The sequence below is a fragment of the Macrobrachium nipponense genome, chromosome 1, assembly GCF_015104395.2.
Source record: "Macrobrachium nipponense isolate FS-2020 chromosome 1, ASM1510439v2, whole genome shotgun sequence".
Lineage (NCBI taxonomy): Eukaryota > Metazoa > Arthropoda > Malacostraca > Decapoda > Palaemonidae > Macrobrachium > Macrobrachium nipponense.
In genome coordinates, this window is record NC_087200.1 from 193,133,141 (window position 1) to 193,153,625 (window position 20,485).

General features: G+C 40.1%; 1 protein-coding gene across 1 annotated transcript in view; it reads left to right on the plus strand.

The window, feature by feature from the left end:
- Positions 1 to 16,207, plus strand: part of LOC135219960 (uncharacterized) — a 292,444-nt gene extending 276,237 nt beyond the window's left edge. Inside the window, exons 20-21 of the mRNA XM_064257204.1 lie at positions 9,553 to 15,810; positions 16,031 to 16,207. Of these exons, the coding sequence (XP_064113274.1) occupies positions 9,553 to 10,739 (1,187 nt within the window). The 3' untranslated portion in view covers positions 10,740 to 15,810; positions 16,031 to 16,207. The remainder of the gene's footprint in view (positions 1 to 9,552; positions 15,811 to 16,030) is intronic.
- Positions 16,208 to 20,485: the final 4,278 nt, after the last annotated feature.

Sequence of the window (20,485 nt, forward strand, 5' to 3'; positions counted from 1 at the left end):
TTTTTTTTATTATGAAAGCAGGAGATGGTTATTTTATGGGGAAGAGTCCTAATTACTAATTGATTTTTTGAAATTCAGATGGTCAGTTTTGGGATTCAGTGATGATTATTATAACTTTTCTTCCAATTACCGGCAGTCCCCATTTATCGGTGGACTCAGTTAATGGCGATCCGGTTTTATGGTGGTTGTGTAGCGCTGTGGAATTGATGTGATTTATGGCGCCATAACGCTATAAAGTGCTGATAATAGTTATGGCACCGTAACACCTAACAGGCACCGTTAACCAAAACTTGGCGCCATAAATCGCCAAGTTTTGGTTAATGGTGGTTTTCAGTTATAAGCACCTCACGAAGAACAGAACTCCCGCAGATAACCGGGGACTGCCTACTTTTGCATTATTTATATGGTAGCATCATGGGAAATTTGTTTTTCTTTTGCTTCAAGAACATAACAGAGAAACATCTGTGATAATTTACTTTCTGCCCAACTGGGATGCAAGGTAGCTATTCACAAATTTAAGCGAATAATAATAGTGAATATAAAATACGGACACGTTTATTTATATATATACTGTATATATCCAATGTAGCATGAAAGGCCGCATGCTGGAAAATAAATATCATAAAACCCATGTAAGGAGGTGAGTGAAATCTATGACTTTGACAAAGTACTTTTGTAGTTTATTCTACAATTTCAAGTTCAAACTAAGTGCAAACATAGCTTACAGAGCTTTTTATACAAAATTAACTATAGTGGTGGGTGTAGTTACAGTTTCTTGATTCGGGCAGCACGATCTCCAAAACAGAAAGAACGTAAAGAGGATCAAGGGCTGAACCAGGAGGAAGGTTAAAATTCCTGGTGCACCTGACTTCAACGGACACAGTTTCCAGATTTCTTTTCTGATAGTCGTTGGCCTTGCAAATTATAGATGAATTATATCCCAGTTAATATCATGGCCTGTCTTAAGCCAATGATCTGAAATGCCATTGTTTATTAGGCTTCTTGAAAGAGCATATTTGTGTTCAGAACATCGCCATTTTTTTTTTTTATTCTTTTGATGTTTGGCCAATATAAATCTTATTACAACACTTACAAAGTATACTGTATACAGTTTTGTTGGAATTGAGCACACTATTCTTAATTAACATATTTCTTGAAGTATTGTCATATTTAGATACTAAATTAATATCAGTTGGTTTTAGAATCGGTATTGCAGATATGTAATTGGAGTGAAGAGGAAAACAGAGAATATTCTTGAGTTTTGTATTAACTTTAGTTGGATTGTAATATATCTTCTTTGTTTTATTCTTAACACAATTCAAAAAAATATGAAAGATAACATAATGAATCTCCTATTTTGTCAATAATTCTAAAACTCATCATCCAAGAATTCAAGACCACAAATCCTACGTGCTCTAAGATACATACATACTAGTAAATGTTGATATCTTAATTTGTTTGAGTATAAATGAATACATTACATTGATTGTAGGTTTCCTGTACACTTTAAAACAAAAATTACTAGGTATACCTGATAACTAAGATATCTAGAAATGGGATACAATTATTTTCTTCATATTCTATTGTGAATGGTAGTCAGGAAATAGGGTGTATTTACATTGTCTTTTACAATAAAAAAAACAATCATCTACATATCTTACCCAAAAAACCTTAGAGAATAGATTCCTTGGAATAAGCCTAAGAGAATAGATTCCTTGGAAGGCTAACAAAAAGTTTATAACACCTAGGCCTTAGGTGATAAGTCCTTTATAGATAGCAGGGCAGAGCACTGATAGGACAAAGCAATAACTCCTGTGGATCACTATCCACAATCTCATTCAGGGAGGGAATTGAAGACAAGGCAAATCTGTCATCATGTACCGAGGGATTTTGAGTCTTAGCTACGAATTCTGGGACAGATTCGAAGGCCACAGACCCCCAACCCTTAGTGTGTTTAATGTTATAACTCAGGCCATGAAGCTCTTCAACTCGCTTCGACGAAGCCAAGGCCAGTAGGAAAACTGTCTTTAGAGTCAGATTCATGTCTGACGATCCACGTAGTAGTTGAATGGAGCTCAATGGAGCTCAAGCGAGACTACTCAGGATCAGAGTAAGGTTTGAGTTCTCTTGGTGAACAGGATTGTTCAAAACTCCTGAACAACATCAAGCTTTCCCAGGATGAAAAGGTGTCCACGCCCCTCAGGATCAGGACCAACCCCAAGGCAGCCCTGTAGCCTCATGACAGCTGAGACGGAAAGACCTTTCTCGTTTCTGAGAAAGATTAGAAAATCCACTATCCACTGAACAGAAGCTTCAAGCGAAGAGGAATCCCATTGACGACACCAATCACAGTAGATGGCCCACTTGCCCTGGGCTGACAAAGGCCTCCTGAGCTAGCTGGACATGTGTGCAAGAAAATCGTCTCGCTCACAGGAGATACTAGACAGTCTCCAGCTGTAAAGCTATATGGAACCTACCAACTGGTGGAACCTTCCCATATGAGGCTAGCAGAGGTTGTGCCATGGGGGAATTTCTCACGGAACTGCTGACAGAAGAGACAGGTCTGGGAACCACTCTGTTCAGGACCTGATGGATCAGGCAGAATGGAGGGAAGGCACACACCTCAAGATTGTCTCAAGGATGCTCTACTCTGCCAGAGCAAGAGGATCTGGGACCATTGAAACGTAGATCTCCAGCTTCCTGTTAAGCAAGTGGCGAAGAGGTCTAACATGGGTCTTCCCCAAAGGTGAAACAGCATGTCTGCTACGTTCTGATGCAGAGACCATTCTGTACCTAGGACTTGACTCCGACGACTTAGCTTGTCGGCCACTACATTCCTCCTGCCTGAAGTGTACCTGGCCATAAGCTCCACTGAGTTGTTGATAGCCCACTGGTGCATCTCTACTGTCAACAATTGGTGTTGGCGAATCACCAGCCAGCCCCTGTCGAACATCAGAACGAGAGTGACCCCACCCTCTCTTGGACTCCCGCAGACCTAGGAAAGTCGCTTTCAATTTCAACATGTTTATGTGAAGTAGCTTGTCCTCCGACTCTAAACAACAAGGCCAGGAGATCATCAAGATGAGCACCCTCAAACATCAATGGAAGCATCCAAGAACAGGAATAAATCCAGAGGGGGTGAATGTAGAGGGACTCCTAATGTAACATTCTGGTCATCCAACCACCAACGAAGGTCTCTTCTCACCTTCTCTGACAGAGGTATCTGCTGCTGAGGGGAATCTCCCGCTAGGGACCAGAACTCCTTCAGTCTCCACTGCAGAGAGCGAGGTGGAGTTGAGCATGAGGGACCGGCTTTTTGAGATATAACAAGATCCCAAGAAGAACCTGCTACTAGTGAGCTGGTTGTTCTGCCTGTGACAGAAAGGAGCATGCCGCAGACCTGAACTTCAGCAACCTCTGGTCTGACGGAAAAACCCTCGATGCTGCTGTATCTATAGTCATACCCAGGTAAAGAATCCTTCAGGTTTACCACAATGCTTAGGCTCCAACAAAACTGTCTCAAACCAGCTTCTCTCTGGAACTTACCAAGACCAGCTAGTCGTCGAGGTATCTCAAGAGGCAAAGAGCATGAGCCCACATCGAAACTAAGCCAAAGATCCTTGTGAACACTTGAGAGGCTGTAGTCAAACCGAAGCAAAGGACCTTGAACTGGAATCTGGAGGTAAGCATCCTTCAAGTCTGTCGACAGCATTAAGTCGTTCTCCCTTACAGCTGCCAAAACCATTCAGGGCCTCCATCCTGAACCTCTTCCTCCTGATGAAGTGGTTCAGCATGGAAAGATATATCACTGGCCTCCAATCATCTATAGCGTTTGGAACCAGGAAAATCCGACTGTAAAACCCTAATGAAGGACGATGTACTTCCTCTACTGTGCCCTTGTCCAACATTTTCAACACTTCCTCCTGAAGAGCTAAGTACTTTGGAGAGCCTTGAACATAAGTTTGGTGGAAGAGAAGTCTGTCTTAGAGAGGGGGAGGAAAGTCAACAGGTAGTAAGTACCCCATTTGGACATGTATTACCCACTTCTCCACTCCATGGAATTGCCATTTGGTCCAATGGCCTGCCAGCCGTGGCAACAGGAAGGGAGTGGCGCCCTCTCTATCGACGACTCACTCTGCCCCTTCCTCTAGCCCCCCTTCCTGGCTTGTAGGGGCGAGGTAGACTGAGGAGCCCTTACAGATGTCGAATGCTTGGCAGACTTCATGGGAGGAGACTGCCTACTGAACCAGCCTATCCTTGGCATCAGCATGCCGCCAGTCTATCGCATCTTCTAATTGCGTTCTCTGAAAGAGAAACTGCAACTCCCGGAGGTCCCCATTACGAAGAGATGACAGGAACTTGGAATCCACTGAACCTGCCACCTTCGACAAAGCTGTGTCCCTCCTAAACAGAAGCAGGTTGGCCCTCAAATTAGCACTGAGGTGGCCCAAGTAAGAGATGACCTTAGCACTAGACTACAGCAACCTGATAAAGGTAGAGAGCGACATGACACTATCCTGGCCATCCACTATGGTAGACCATTAGTCCAGCCATGACACAGTGTGGATGACGGAAGGAGTAGACTCCAGAGTAGAGGCCTCTTGCAAAGTCAACGAAGGGCCCTCAGCCCTTACCTGATCCAGGGTCAAGCCAGGCTTTAGATGGATCACATCCAAATTAAGGTGACAAGGCATCAGTTGAACCACATTAGTAGAATATTTCCTATGCTGCACACAAGAAGGGGGAAGAAACTTTGATGACCTATAAGAGTGCAGGGAGCCATCCTGACCTGAGATCAAAGCATTAATGTGCTGCAAAATTGATTGTGCATGCCCAGAACAAGGAGCTCAAACGAAGCTCCAGCATCCTGCCTTGGACCGAGCAAGGCTATGCCCAAAGGGGTCATAGAAGATTATTGTACTCACAAATGAGATCAATAACCTACGAAAAAGAAGACAGAAACTCTTGTCTCTTCCCCTCCTCTGGCTCTGGCAAGGGAGAGCAATGACATGAAGCAGAGGACCTAGGAGGATCCTTATCCTTTCCTAAGGCCATTGGAGAGGCTTCCCTTGGAAGCCAGACATCACATCCTCCACCGGTAGGACTAGGCCCTCGAACGACGAAGATCCCAAGAAAGAGGGCTCGGGAAGAGCCGAACCACATTCACACTTGTACGACAAACCACGTACACAGTTATGAGGTAAAGAACTACGCATTAGAGAAAGTCCTGGAGAAGGAGACTGTTCATGACGAGAATAATTAAGGTCCCCAACTCTGGAAGGTGAACAACACAAGTGGAAACTCCTTGGGTAACAAAAACCTGAAAGCTTAGAGGCTTCTTGGACACAGGAGAAAGGCTGGCCTTTCCATCACACAGAGGCAAAGAAGCCCTACTAGGCTGAGAAACATATCAGTGGACCCAAACTGCCTCAAGTCCACGACCGTCCAAAGCCACAGGACCACCACTATGAACATGTTTATTGGGAGGCAAAACAGGAGGAGAAGCAACATCCTCTGGGAGAAAACTCCCAGAAGGTGCAGGATCATGTTGATGTGACAGAGAATCAGCTTGAAGACTCTGAGGAGAGTGAGAGTTAGGGCCATCATAAACTGTAACATGTACACGCAGGGGTGAGGCATGTCCTTGCTGGGAAGATGGCGAAACAATCCTCTCACTCCCAGAAGACGAAGCAACAAATTCCTGAATCCTCCGTCTGACCCGAGAATGAGGGGGAGGAGGAGGAGGTGATGGTGGAGGGGAAGCAGCTTTGCTTCTATGATGCTTCTTGGTAGAAAATACAGGATATCACTTATAAAAAACAAAGTCCAGCCTATCAACCACCACTTGAAGGAACATCTCCAATGGTAATGACATCAAGGCAAACAGGTGGTGGAGGAGAGGATGCTGGAAGTGACATCATGGCATTCAGAATGGCAGCGCCAGTTGATGGCATCCTGCTAAGAGGCAGCACACGAGAGCCAAAGTAGTTGAGATCTGGAGGAGGGGGAGATTGCCAGGGTGACCGGAGGAGGAGGGCAAGCAGACATGAAATGCGACAATAGGCTATCCAAGGAGGGTGAACCCTGTAGGCCTAGGGATGCCCAAACAGCCACCATCTTATGTGATTCCATATTTGAAGCAAAGGAAAGAAGATGGACTCTCCTCCTCCCTCCTGGGAGGGAGATTACCTCCCATGAGAGAGTGGATCACATTATACACAAAATCATCCTGCGCAACTTCCAATACTTCCCAAGATGAATCAATGAAAGAAAGGTAAGAAGACAGGGCATCAACAGTAGCAGAGGGAAAATTTCTGGAAGAAGTGGATACCGAATTGTCCACTCGGGGAGGCGAGAAACCATCCCAAGAAGGACAAGTGAATACTCTACAGTAATCCCTCTTCTTGTAGAAAGCCTTCCACTGTGACACAGACCAGGAATGACACTCTGGGCACGGATTAGTGATAGTACAAAAATTGGAATGGCACCTACTACAAGTGGTGTGGAGGTCAGTATTGGAAGACACCAAAAACCTCGAAGATGGAAAACCTGGAATGCCCAGACACATGCGTTGACGGGGCCTTAGAACTCTAGGTGGAATCCACAGTAAAAGGCAAGCCAGCACACGCACTGAAAGAAAAGCACAAAGAAATCACAGGCTAATAAAGAAACTGGCTTGGGAAGTGAGCACTACTCTCCAAGGCAGTCAAAGAAAGATTGACACATCATGAGGTTTTATGCCTGGTCGGTGACCAGCTTCCACCTCGTATACGCAATAGTTGCCAGATGCTACAGATTCCTTGCTTTAAAATCTTTTATTGTTTTAACCGGTTTCTAGCTGGCACTAGAAGATTATCCTACTGTTAGGACCTCAGGTTTGTTAGCTATGAAAAATACAAATTGATTAAAAATTTGTTATATTTACAAGGTATTTTTTGAGACGGCTTATTCCACGGAACCTATTCTTTAAGGTTTTTTTGGGTAAGATATGTAGATTGTTTTTGTACTGTAAAAGACAATGTAAATATACCTGATTTCCTGAATACAATTAACAATCTTGTACCCTCCATAAAATTCACAATAAAATATGAAGAAAATAATTGTATCTTACTTCTAGATGTCTTAGTTATCAGGAAAATACAAATTTTTATTTTAAAAGTATACAGGACACAGACAAATAATTTGTCATATATTCATTCATACTCAAACCCTGGTGAACAAATTAAGATATCAACATTTACTAGTATGTATCTTAGAGCACTTAGAATTTGTAGTCTTGAATTCTTGGATAATAAATTCAAAATTATTGACAAAATAGGTTATCTTTCATATTTTTTGGAATTATATAAGAATTAAGGCAAAGAAGATAGATATATCCAACCAGACTTAATACAGAACTTTAGAATATTTTCTGTCTACCTTTTCACCCCAATTTCATATCTGCAGTACCGATTATAAAACCATTGATATTAATCTAGTATTTAAATATGCTTTAAGAAATATGTTAAGAATAATCTGCCCAATTCCAACAATATTGTATACAGTACATATCTCTTGTAAAGATTGTAATAAGATTTATATTGGCCAAACATCAAAAGAACTTAAAAAAAAAAATGTTCCAAACACAAATATGCTCTTTTAAGAAGCTTAACAAACAATGGCATCTCAGATCATTAGCTTAAGATAGGCCATGCTATTAACTGGGATAATTCATCTATAATCTGTCATGCCAACAACTATCAGAAGCCAGAAGCGAAATCTTCTGGAAACTGTGTTCATTGAAGCCACGTGCACTAGGAATTTTAACTTCCACCCTGGATTAGCCCTTGAACCCTTTCTATCCTTTCTGTTTTGAAAAACATGCTGCCCGAATCAAGAAATTGTAACTCCGCTCACCACTACTTAATTTTGTATAAACAGCTCTAAACTATGTTTGTACTCAGTGTGAACATGAAAATGCAGGGTAGACTACAAAAGTACTTGTTCAAAGTCGCAGTTTCCACTCGCCTTCTTACATGAATTTTATGATATACGTACTGTTTATATGTAAAGTTTACTCCTTTTTTTTTTGTGGGAATTTTATTTGAAGGTGATCATGTTTGCCTCTATTTTGCAACTTTACACTTCATTTTTAAAGCTCAAGTTTTCAGATATCATCAGTGCTACAGTAAACATAATACTACTACATGTACTTCGATTTCTAAGGTTAAAGAATGCAATGGAAGATTGTACTTTTTAGCCTAGCTTTGCCTGCAAGTCAATCCCGTTTTATTTTGTTGCTTTTTCGTTTTCTTTATTTTGCTTTATATTAGTTTGGGTGAAATGTTACCTTTTTCATTTCTGTTTTGTCTAGCCTGCATTGCAGCTCCTTTTGATTCAGGGTTTATTTGCTGCTTAAATATTCTATTGAGAAAGAATGTTGCTCAAAAAACCCATGCATTGTGTGGAATGCTACATTCCAGATTCCTTATGTTCCTCTTATGTTCCTATTTTGTAGTTACACTAAGTTTAAAGGATAGGATACCAGTAAATTATTTTGCTAACTCAGATTAGTGCAAATCATTTGCCTTTTGTTTGCCGATTCTTTATTTGTGTTCTAAGGTAAAACCATTTTCTTATTTCCCATATTAATACAAATAGCTTTAAAAATTTATAGAAGAAAATGGAGTTAATTTTCATACACTATAAGAAAAAATATATTTTTTATTTTACTAACAGTACAGTGCAGTATATCACTTCATTCAGATAAATCCTATGTACTAACATTTTGACTGTCAAATCCATTGAACATGTCACATCCAGTATTTCTTTGCAAGCATGTACAAAGCCCCAATCGTATGGTCTGAATTTTGATATGAAAAATTAATCCTATAAGGGCTGAATGTCTTGATAAAAGCAGAGTAACAGAATATGAACATTTGCTGTTAATTTGATGAATATTTATATCCCACATGATTTTTCATACCTCGGTAATTTATGCATCTAAGAGTAAGTCTTTAAGTTATATTATTAGGGTAGTGAGAAAGTTCTGTCTTTGAAAAGTTAGCAGGTAATTTAGATATGAAATAAATTCAAATGGCCAAATAAATGCTGTAAGGAGTTGCTCTATTACAAGGATCTCTGTATATCCCATCTAGACAGCACATTTTGCACCAACTATGTGTGGAGGTTTGGTTGTGTTTTAATATCTTAAAAATCACTTTCATATCACTTAAAATTAAGGGATATATGAAAGTGACATTTTTCATAACATCAATTAACATTAATGCCTCTATTTTCTGGAATAATCATTTGAATTTTCTTTAATCCTTAGCATTAAAAAATTTACACCAAAACTCAACAGCCATCAGTCCTATTTCCTATCATGAAACTCTAGATGGTGAGCGGATGTGTAATTTTTGACTACAGTTTTGTAAGTTCACAACTTTTTTTATGCTGTTTGTAGCTTGTATTTATTTCCATGTGGTATGGTTTGCTGGCTAAGATACCCTACATGATTTTTGCTTGGACTATGCTTTGATCAGCCTATTCTTGCATGTTCTTTGTTTCTAGCCACAGACGCCGGAGAACCTGCCAATACTTCTGAATCTTCCAGCCATCCTGATGATGACACACAGCATACAGCCAATCAGATCCCCTCACCACACTGCAAATCCTCAATTCCCGACTCACCTTCTTCCCTCACTTCTCCTACACACGACATGTCTTCTGACAGTGGAATATCATCCCCTTCAAAAATTGGCTCTTACACAAGTGGTAAAGATAGTAAGGTTTATCGGCATGTATCTCCCAAAGTCACTCTCACTGGCTCTAAAGAGCGGGTCGTGAATTCGGCCCTAAGCAATGCAAGGGAACCATCATCACCTACTTGGAAAACAGTGAATCCCCATCCTATTCCAAGCACTGTACCAGTTAACAGGCCTTCACCCGATTCTCCTTGTCAGGATAGTCCAAGACTCATGAAACTCATACAGGAAGAATCAGTCAGTCCTAACCCTCAAAATCAGTGTGTAGAAAAAAGGTATGAGGGGGGACACATTCCTTCTCGTGTCTTTAGACATCTACAAGCTGAATACTCTTCTGGTGACTCGAATGAACTTCATGAGCCAAAGTTGCATTATGATTCAAAGAGTCCTTCACCTTGTCATAACAGTAGTCCTATTCCACCAAGAGTACTGAAATCCTTGCAGAATGAAGCCAATAAAAGTTTTGATTCAGATATAACTGATGGGGAAAATCCTTCAAGAGCTTCAAGCTCTTTAGCTGAACTAGATGAATATTACCACAATGGAATGGCCCATACAGCAGTGACTAAGGATACAGTTTTGAAAGAACTTACTGCTCAATTTGACCAGACTGGAGTAAGAAAGAAGCCTAAGGCTGCCCCTGGTAGAGTTTTCCGCTACTTACAGTCACAGTACGATACTCTGGAAGATGATTTAGAACAACAGTGTTCTCAAACAGATAAAGATACTTTAAAACCAGAGCCAGAAGATAACTCGGGATTTGGTTATAGAGGAGCAAAAGTTCCCTCCCCTTCATTCAAATTTTTGCAAAGTCAGTACAGCCAAGAACAAGAACAGGTACAACCTAGTGAATCTGAACCTTCATATCCTGATACCACAGAGTTAAAGGAAGAACCTCTGCCATACAAAGGATGTCGTGTCCCTGGTCGTACTTTTAGGTCTCTTCAAGACAATGTTACAACACACCCTTCAGTTTTAAAGCCAAGGAAATAAAGTGCTCATCACTTAGAATCTCCCTCTATCTTGTACTATGATATAATTATTTATTTTACCCTGACATTTACTTTTTACAAATCAAGCTGTATTTTAATACCAGTATTGATACATATTATGCATTTTCAAGTATTTTACAAGTTTTGTACATATTGCTCTATGTAGTGCTAGATATTTTAAATGTTTAAGATTATTATAAGGCTGAATTTTTAAAAACATTTTAAAACTATTTTTCTATAACCATTAATGGGAAATTATAATATTTTTCAAATGAATCTACACTGTCATTGGTCTATTTTATGCTTCTTATTTAGGCAAAATTCACACTGTTAAGAGCAGTGTGGTAAGTTTGTCAGCATTGTGAATTATCACAACATAGATAAAGTCTATTTTCCAACTTTAAGTATTTCTTAGACTAATTGCGGATAACACATGAAGCCAGATAATAACTAGCAGATGTGTTGAATGTCAAGAAACCTTTGCTCTTTGAGGAAAGAGTAACTTGGAAGTTATCCATACCCAGATGACCTCCCATTCATAAGACAGAAGTTGTGGAAATTTGATATTTTTCACAACAGATTGATTGTGAAACTTTTTAACCCCGAACCAACGACAACATTGTTATTGTTAATCACCAAGTAGGGGTAGATATTGTATGTGTTATAATGAGAATGTTCACTTGGGGTATTTACAGATTTTCTTTTCGTGTCTTATCACATACATTAACTTCACGCATTGTCCAACAATTTTCATAAGCAAGTAGTATTGTTAGAAAAAGAACCTGTAGGGTCCAAGTAACTATTGAGTAACCTCCCCAACAAAATAACTAAAAGGAAGTTAGCCTATCAAGACCCTTGGAGTTGTGACTGCATGGTCACCAAACCATTTTCTGCATCAGGAAAATTGGTTGTGGTAAAGGCTTTTTAATAGGTAATTGCGTATAGCATAGAACCAGATACTACAGGTTGTAAAGTCTTGAGTATCCGAGAGATCTCCACATTATCCAAACTTGAACACCAAATGCAGTAAAATATGTATGATATACAAATAATTGTCTTCAATCCTTGCTTTCATCAAAAAACATTTAATCAAGACCTCTTCATTTTTTAAAAAAGGAAATGCAAAACAAAGAATAAGCAATGCAAAAATGTACAAATTTATGCACATAAAATTGAAAGGAAATGCCACTACAGTATGTGTGCACATGAAAAGGAAAGGGAAAAAATATGTAACAGTATATACATGTATTGCTGGCTGCATAAACACTAGTTATTTACTTATCAAAAACTTATAATCAGTAATAGAATGTGAGAGATTAGGCATATAGGTATCTAAAACTCAGTCCATTGGGAGTAAATGCAATGAAACATGCCCAGATTCATTGCATACATGGAAGACAGAGAACTATGTATATTTGTTTCAACAACAAACCATGTTGGCCACATGCAAAGGGTTTGTCACCACTACTCTCTCCCCTTGCTGGAGAGAGAGGTATATGCTACAGAGAAGCAGATTTGTATGTTGTATAGAATATAAAAAATAAACTGCTATAACAGTAAGGTTGCCGTACTCACCTGCATCAAGCCATTTCATTGTATGATGAGTCTAATCTTCAACCCGCCCATAGGAATGAAGAATGGAAGAAAGAGAGCATTCATCTCACTTATTCTTCCTTCAAAACAATCATCTTAGGCATCATATGAACTTTCCTGGAGAGACTTCTCCTATCCCAAACTAAAGAATTCACATGCTGCAAAATCGACTTAGTATGCTCAGAACGTGGCAGCTCAAACAAATTTTTCACATCCTTCCTTAGTCTAACCAAGGCCTCTATGCCTGTAGGGGCCACAGAAGACGGAGTCTCAGTCCGCTTAGAAAGACTATTGTACTCACGAATGAGATCAATAACCTCTGTGTAGAAAGAAAGAAAACCCCCGACTCTACCATTCCTCTGCATCCTGCATCGAAGTTTGAAGTCCTGAAATAGAAAGATCCCTAAACGATGAGCGTCTTTTCTTCCCCTTGAAGAATCACATCAGCCAGTGAAGGAACAGTATGTAACACCAACTGGGAGAAGGAGAAACACAGTATGGGCAGTCCCCGGTTATTGGCGGGGTTCCGTTCCCGGTGTGTGCCGATAAAGGAAAACTGCCATCAACCAAAACCTGGTGATTTATGGTACCATAATGGTGCTTATGGTGTTGATAACTGGTTATCGACGCCATAAGCATCCTTATGGCGCCATACGCACCCTTATGGCACCATAAGCACCCTTATGGCACACCATAAGCACCCTTATGGCACACCATAAGCACCCTTATGGTGCAGATAACTAGAATTCGTCCCATTATGGTGCCATAAATTGCCAATTTTATGGCACTAGACAAGACCCATAAAACCGGATCGCTGATAACCAGGGACTGTCCGTACTTCTGCCTTAATGAGTCACGACCACCGACTCTGGAAGGCGAACGACAAATGTAGGACCTCCTAGGAGAACAAGACAATAAATGCCTTGGTTTCTTGGAAGTTGGAGAAAGATGACCTCTCACAATCACGAATAGCTGTAGAAGCACGTCCGCCAACAACCTCACAGCCGTCACTAGTGGACGTGAGCAACAGGCGAAGAAATTCTGGACCTAGTAGGCGAACAAGACTTCATAAAAGGAGAAGAACATCTTGAAGGTCTCGAAGCAACCAGACTTATAAGCTGAGGGACCACCACTTTCAACCTCTTGAACTGAGCCTTGTCATCCTTACGGCGAGCTCGAACAGGTTGAGGAGACGTAGAACAAACGAGAGTCTTCTGAGAACAAGAAGGGCGAAGATCATCTTACACAGTCACATGAACACGTGGGGATCACCTCCACGTATGTGAAGGGGAGATTTGAGTCTGTGTGGGGAAGGAGACAACACAGCTCTCAGGCTCCCAGAAGGTGAGGCGACAGAGTTCTCAATCCTCCAACATCTAACTAACTCCAGACCAAGGAGGGGGAGACAAAGCCAAAGGAGATGAAGACCAACATGACAATGAGGACAAAGAGGATGAAGATGGAGATCTATACAGTTTCCTCTTAGTGGTACTACGGTACCTCTCTCGAAAAACAGAGTCCAGTTTGTCCATCATAGCCTGCATGAAAACCTCTGTTGGATTGGCAACTCTCGAAGATGACGTCATGATGGAAGCTAAATGTGACGTCACAGCAACAGGCAGGGAGTGTGACATCACTGGTACTTACATCATGGGCAGAGAAGACACTGGGAGTGATGAGTGTGTCTGACTCCTAGCCTGAGTCAATGGCCTCGCTGAAGGCTAGATAAAGGGAAACCCAGGATGAGGCTTAGTTAACGAAGGTGTCCTGGTAGGCAGCAGCACACATGACCCAAAGTAGTGGAGGCTGAGAGGAGGGGCCACCACTGGGGGAGCTGCTGCTGGAAGGCATGCAGACGTGAAATAGGACAACAGGCCTTCCAAGGAGGGGACCTGGGTAGGCCTAAGGAGGCCAACACAGACAAGATCTTGTGTGAATCAGACCCTGAAACAAAGGAACAAGATGGTATTGCCTCCTCCCTCCCCGAAGAGACCACATCTCCCCTGAGAGAGAGGGGGCAGCATTAAACAACATATCACCCTGAGTACTCCCAATAATTCCAAAGACGAATCAGTGGAAAAAAAGGAAGGCAACAAGGCATCAATGGATGAGGTAGCAGAAGGAATAAGTCTGGAAGAAGGGGTAGCAAAAAGGTCCACTTGAGGAAGAGGGAATCTTTTCCAAGATGGATGTGTTGACATCTTACGATGCTCCCTCTTCTTGTATGCTCCCTCTTCTTGTAGAAGTTCTTCCACTGCACAACAGGCCAGGAACAGCACTCCAGGCATGGATTGGTTACATTACAAAAATTAGCATGACACCTACTGCAAGTTGTTTGGGGTAAGTCAAAGTGGAAGCTAGGAAGCGTGAGCACGGGAACCTGCGGAGGCCAAGACCTGTGCTAACGCTCCACTGACTTCTTAGATCTGATGGAGGAATCCATAAGTAATTAGAAAGCACGCACAGACACCCATAAAAGCACAAGAAAGCAGGCTTAACACTTTCATTATTTCACTGAGCAAAAAAGATCTATTTATCTGTGGAGTTCGGAAATGAAAAATATTCTTGCGGAAAGCAGGGATTTTTCAATTAATAAAATCATAAATTTTTTAAATAAGACGGGTTTCTCAAATAAAGTCTATTTTTTTTTTTTTTTTTTCTCAGGATTGATCCCTGAGAACCAGCCCGAGAAGAGTCTACTTGAGACTCAGAGGTCTGGAAAAACTAACACCTATTATTAATTAATTAATTCACTGAGCAAAATTTTGATGAGATCTAGCGTCTCAATGATATTTAAAGAAATAAGTACGTAAATTAAATCATGATGGTGCTTTACCTGAATAATCTAAAACCTTATTTAAACCAGACTACCAGGTCAGGTATCCAGTTAGGAATAATGAACATTAAAAGCAAAGTTATGAAAGTAACTCTTTGCCAAGGTTTTCCTTGCTGTTGAGAACCTTTACTTCAATGTAGAATACAGTTTAATGGCTTCTTCTATAAGTACATAATTGATGTGGTAAAATTAATTACATACCACATTTGTCTGCATATTGGGCACCAGCATTGTTCATTGCATTCAACTTCTAATCTTATAGCCAGATCCTGAAGTACTTGGTATATGCTTTGCAAATATAATACAGTATAAATCATAACTTACCAAATAACTGTTGTTTGAGATCATTTACAACTTATTCTGGCAACAGCTCAGACATTTTATCTCGACTCTTTAGTTTCTAAACATCTCATGAGAACAAGATTTCTGTCGAGAAAAATTGCAAGGAACATACTGAGCCAAAAACTATGACTATATGACACTCCACTAGTAATACATATTGGATGCCAGCAAAATAACCTAAGTCAACCTTACTTATTTTTACCCTCTTCCACTTTTTGAGACCACACACTTCAGTCTATAATCCTTTCTCTGTCACCATTTCTGGCTTGCTTGTGTTGAGGATTTGCTCATAATTCCCCTTGTAAGTATCCTATGAGTTAAGACCTTTTGATATCCTTTTTTGTGTACATTAAATGCATGTCCTCTCTAGTAGGCATCTGCACAATTTTGGGGATTTTTATAGTTTGTCTTGAAAGGTGCATGGGTAGCCTTTGCAAGTTCATCATGTTAACTTCTTTGTCTCTTAAAACCAATTTGTTTTAGTAAAGTCAATAATAATTATTTTTTGTATTTTGTTGCAGTTCCTGGACCTGGCCAGAGTGACCTGTGAGGTGCTGCTTGGTGTAATCCCTAGATGATCCTCAACAGCCTTTATTTTGTACATACATACTATATACAGTGTACTTGCAAGTGATTCAAACAACTACATTTACTAATATTAGAGCAATTCAGTCAGTGTATTAGAGCTTTCTTTGTTTGAGCAACATGCAATATACTAGCTTTTTTGTAGCTAGCTTTCTTATTGGTCATTCTCCATAAAAATTTACAGTTTAAACAATATTAAGTACTTATGATTTTCCTTTTCATACTCATTTTGTACAGTACTTAGTTGAAATCTGCGATTTGAACTGAATACACCCTGATTATACTTCATTATCATATTGAATATGGTAATGTTATGTCTTGTTGTATGTGAATGTGACTTGCTAATTGTTTAGCAACAGCACAGACCATATCCTTGAAGACTTCTGGTCTATTACATGAGAGAACATACTAGAAAACTTGTTACCATTGGAAACTGTAATCAAAATACTGTTTAGATCCAAAAATTATGTAAACATATATTCTAAATTATTAAAAATTGTTCAGTTTAATACTACATACTAGTGTTTAATTTAAATTTTTATCATTTGGCAGGGTAATATTTCAAGATGGTTCTTTCAACCAGAGGTAATACTTGAAGGAATATGGTTGGTAGAGTAAATGTTATAGTATATACCAATTCATGATGTGATCTCTAGCTTAGTAGGGGCTTCAAGATGTAATTTATATATACTATGTATAATTCATAAGACTAATGTAATCTATAACATGAAATCAGTTTTGTTAATGATGTGTGATAATTAATGAACTTGAAAATACTGCATATGATTTAGAGGCAGTGTTGCAATTGTACAGATTTATCCAATCCAATTAAGAGAATGCTATGAAAACTTATTTTTTGGGTAAATATTTAATATGAAGTTTTTTTTATCTTAGTGTACCACAAAACTGTAGTGTATCGAGTACATCATGCTATGCATTGGAATGTTAGTAACAGCTTTTTGCAGGGCATACATTAATTATAAACTTTAATCAGAGATTTATATATTTGCCTCCATTTTGTATCTGGAATGAAACAAATAAAATTGTATAAAAAAAAATGTCAAGTTTTTTTTTTACTGAACACTAGCCCAGATCCCAAGAGAAGCAAGGAATTTCATATTTCAGATAAATATTTAAAGCAAGAAACCAAATCTTGATCAAATTGTCATTCATGCACGGGGAGTTTCTCATTCATAATCAAAAGTTATTGTGACTGAATTAATTTAAAATGTGTCATTTGTTCATATGCACAGCAAACCTTTGGTCTTAAAATTAGGTTTGGCATCTGATCATTCTTCTTAAAAATGAATTTCCTAAGGAAGAGAACTGAGGCCTCTGAGATGTTAGATGTGTGGGTATCTAACACCCAGTCGACTGGGTTTAAATACAATGTAACGTGTCCAGATTCACTGCATATATGGAAGGCAAACCATGTCAGCCACATGAAAGGGGTTTGTCACCACTCCTCACTCCCTTTGCTGGAGAGAGTAGAAGCTACTGAGAAGCAGTGCTGTAACAGTATGACTGCAACACTCGACTGTGTCAAGTCAATTCCAGTGTATGTGTCAATTCTTCAAACCACCTGTATTTACTGAAAGGAAAAAAGGGAATGAAGAGACCAGTCATCTCACTCATTCCTCTTACACACTATCATCTCGGGTAAGATATGAAGTGTCCCACCAGGGGCACTGGATGAGCTACAAGACTTGTTGAGCAGCTACCGCCATACCCAAGGAAAAAGTGTCCAAGGACCTGTGGGCAATATCCTTCAGATAGAAGGACGTGGAAGTGTCTGACAAAGCCAGGAACCAGCATTCAAAATCCTATGAACATACAAGTTCTCCTTAAATGCCAGGGAAGAACTTAATCCTCTGATGTCATGTGCTTTTGCATGCACAGTACTGGCCAAAACAAATGGTATTCTTGGACACTTCTTTCTTGGCTTGACCTGTGCTAACAAAAAGTCTGAGACACCTAAACTTTAGGTGACAAGTCTTTTTTTTTTTTTTTTTCCCCTAGATGATAATGCAGTGCTCTGAAGGGTCATTGTAAACAAACTCCTTATGGGAAGGAATGGAAAATATAGTGAACCGAGGGATTTTGAGTCTTAGCCACGAATTCCATGACAAATTTGAAAGCTACTGACCCCCAACCCTCTGTTGTGTTGCACATTATAATCTAGACCATGGAGCTCTCCAACTCTTTTTGGGGAAACCAAGGCCAGAAGGAAAACTGTTATCACTCAGTTTCCTATCTGATGATTGATGCAGGGGCTCGAGTGAGACTAGTGCTTAGCACCAGAGTAAGGCGTAAACTTACAAGTTGTACCAAGTATGCTGAAGGGTGTCCTCCACCACAGGGAACAGATTTGAGACCAATGAACAGTAGACCTCTACCTCTGCTGCACTGTGTAGTGAAGGGATCCAACATGGGTCTTTCCAAAGTAGACAGAGGAGATGATAGGCTACCTTCAGTGGATGTCCTATGATAAGATGTTCTGTGCAGATACATGCTAAGTACTATGCTATTGTTGACTTGTGCACCGTCAATAGAATTCACTCCATCAACAGAGATGTCCTCGCAACGCCAATGGAATGTGCATCGTAAACAGAGGAGATGTCCTAAGAGAAGATCCCTATGATGACGTAAGTTCAGTATGCTACTCAACAGATGGCTCTGCCAACGTGGAATCAGAGGAATTTATTTCTGGTGATAGAAATTAATTTCTCGATATAATGTGGTTCGGATTCCACAATAAACTGTAGGTCCCATTGCTAGGTAACCAATTGGTTCCTGGCCACGTAAAAATATCTAATCCTTGGGACCAGCCCTAGGAGAGCTGTTAATCAGCTCAGTGGTCTAGTAAAACTAAGATATACTTGGCTACTCAACAGAGGGAATGTCCTACGATGATAGGGCACCAACCGGCCCGCTCTTCTTGACTAAAGAACAACCATGGTGCCGTTCCTGAGCAACATTACATAAAGTTTAAGACTGATATTAATTCTTATAGAGACAAGAACTAAGATATTACGGCACAGAACCAATATGGTTAGACTAGGCTAGGTTAGGAATTGTACCCAACCTAACTTAACCCAATCCCAAGCTCGTTGAAAAATGGGAAAATCATCCTCTTGTAGAAGTCATGAATCAGAAGAACATGCTCCAGGATATTGAGGAGCATGTTTGATAAAGATACATCCAAACTAGCTAGGCTAGGCTAATAACTCAACTACTGAGGCTAGGCTAAGTAAGTCACCAAACCTAATCCCACTAACTTCCTGAAAAACAAGAGACACTTCCTCATCTGTCTTTAGCCAAAAAAATCCAGAGATGTTCCGGTAGCCTTTCATGGCCTAGTAGACTAGTGCCTAACCTGACCTGACCTGTTGAGGAGTAGGTCAGATCCATCAATCTATGGAATTAGAAAATAATTATAATTGCACCAGGAAAACCCCTTGTATGATTAGAAATATTTGATTCCTAGAGAAAAACCTCACCAACTTACATTATGAGGGATGTAAAAGTTGGTAGATTGCTCTCAATTATTCGTATGTAGATGATACGGAAAATACATTGACCAAAAGCATTGTACAGACGTGTTGTAAGGGCATGGTCAAGGTCGACAGTCCATTCCCAGACACTCCATCTTGAGACAACTCCCTCTCCCCAAAAGGACAGCCGTGTCAACATATGGACATATGTCAGTGTTGATCTACAGCTTTATAGTTGCATCTGAGGCTGTGCAATCTTGAATGTCAAACACTATCTTTCCAAAGAGACAAGAGGTGCTGAGGAGCAAGGCCAAAAGGGTGACTGGAAGAATAACTGCATGTAACTGACGTATGTCTGTTCATCTTCATGGAACATAACAAAACAACCCCCAGTCCATAGACAAGGGAGAGCAACAATAGAAGAAGGTGGAGATGACTACGGCAAAAGGATGCTCTTCTTCAACTTCTATTGAAATCGGAAAGCCTCACCACAGTACATGTATAGGTGTGAAGAAACAACAAAGAATTCCCAAAACCCCCAATGTCTGAGATAGCAGAAGACAGGTTGTACTTCTCTCGAAAAGGTGAGTGGATCAATCGAAACTATGTCATCATAAGAACTAGTCATGACATCACAATCCAATTCATGACATCACAGGAGCAAATGACTTACAACAGCAGAAATTACTACGCGTCAGAGCAGGCTTAATCGTACAGGCAGTCCTCAGTTATCGGCAGTCTCGGTTAATGGCGATCTGGTTTTATGGGGCTTATCTAGCACCATAAAATCGGTCATTTATGGCACCATAAGGGCCAAGTTTCGGTTATCAGCAAGTTACGGCGCCATAACATACCTAACAGAGGCACCATTAACCAAAAATTGGCGCCATAAATTGC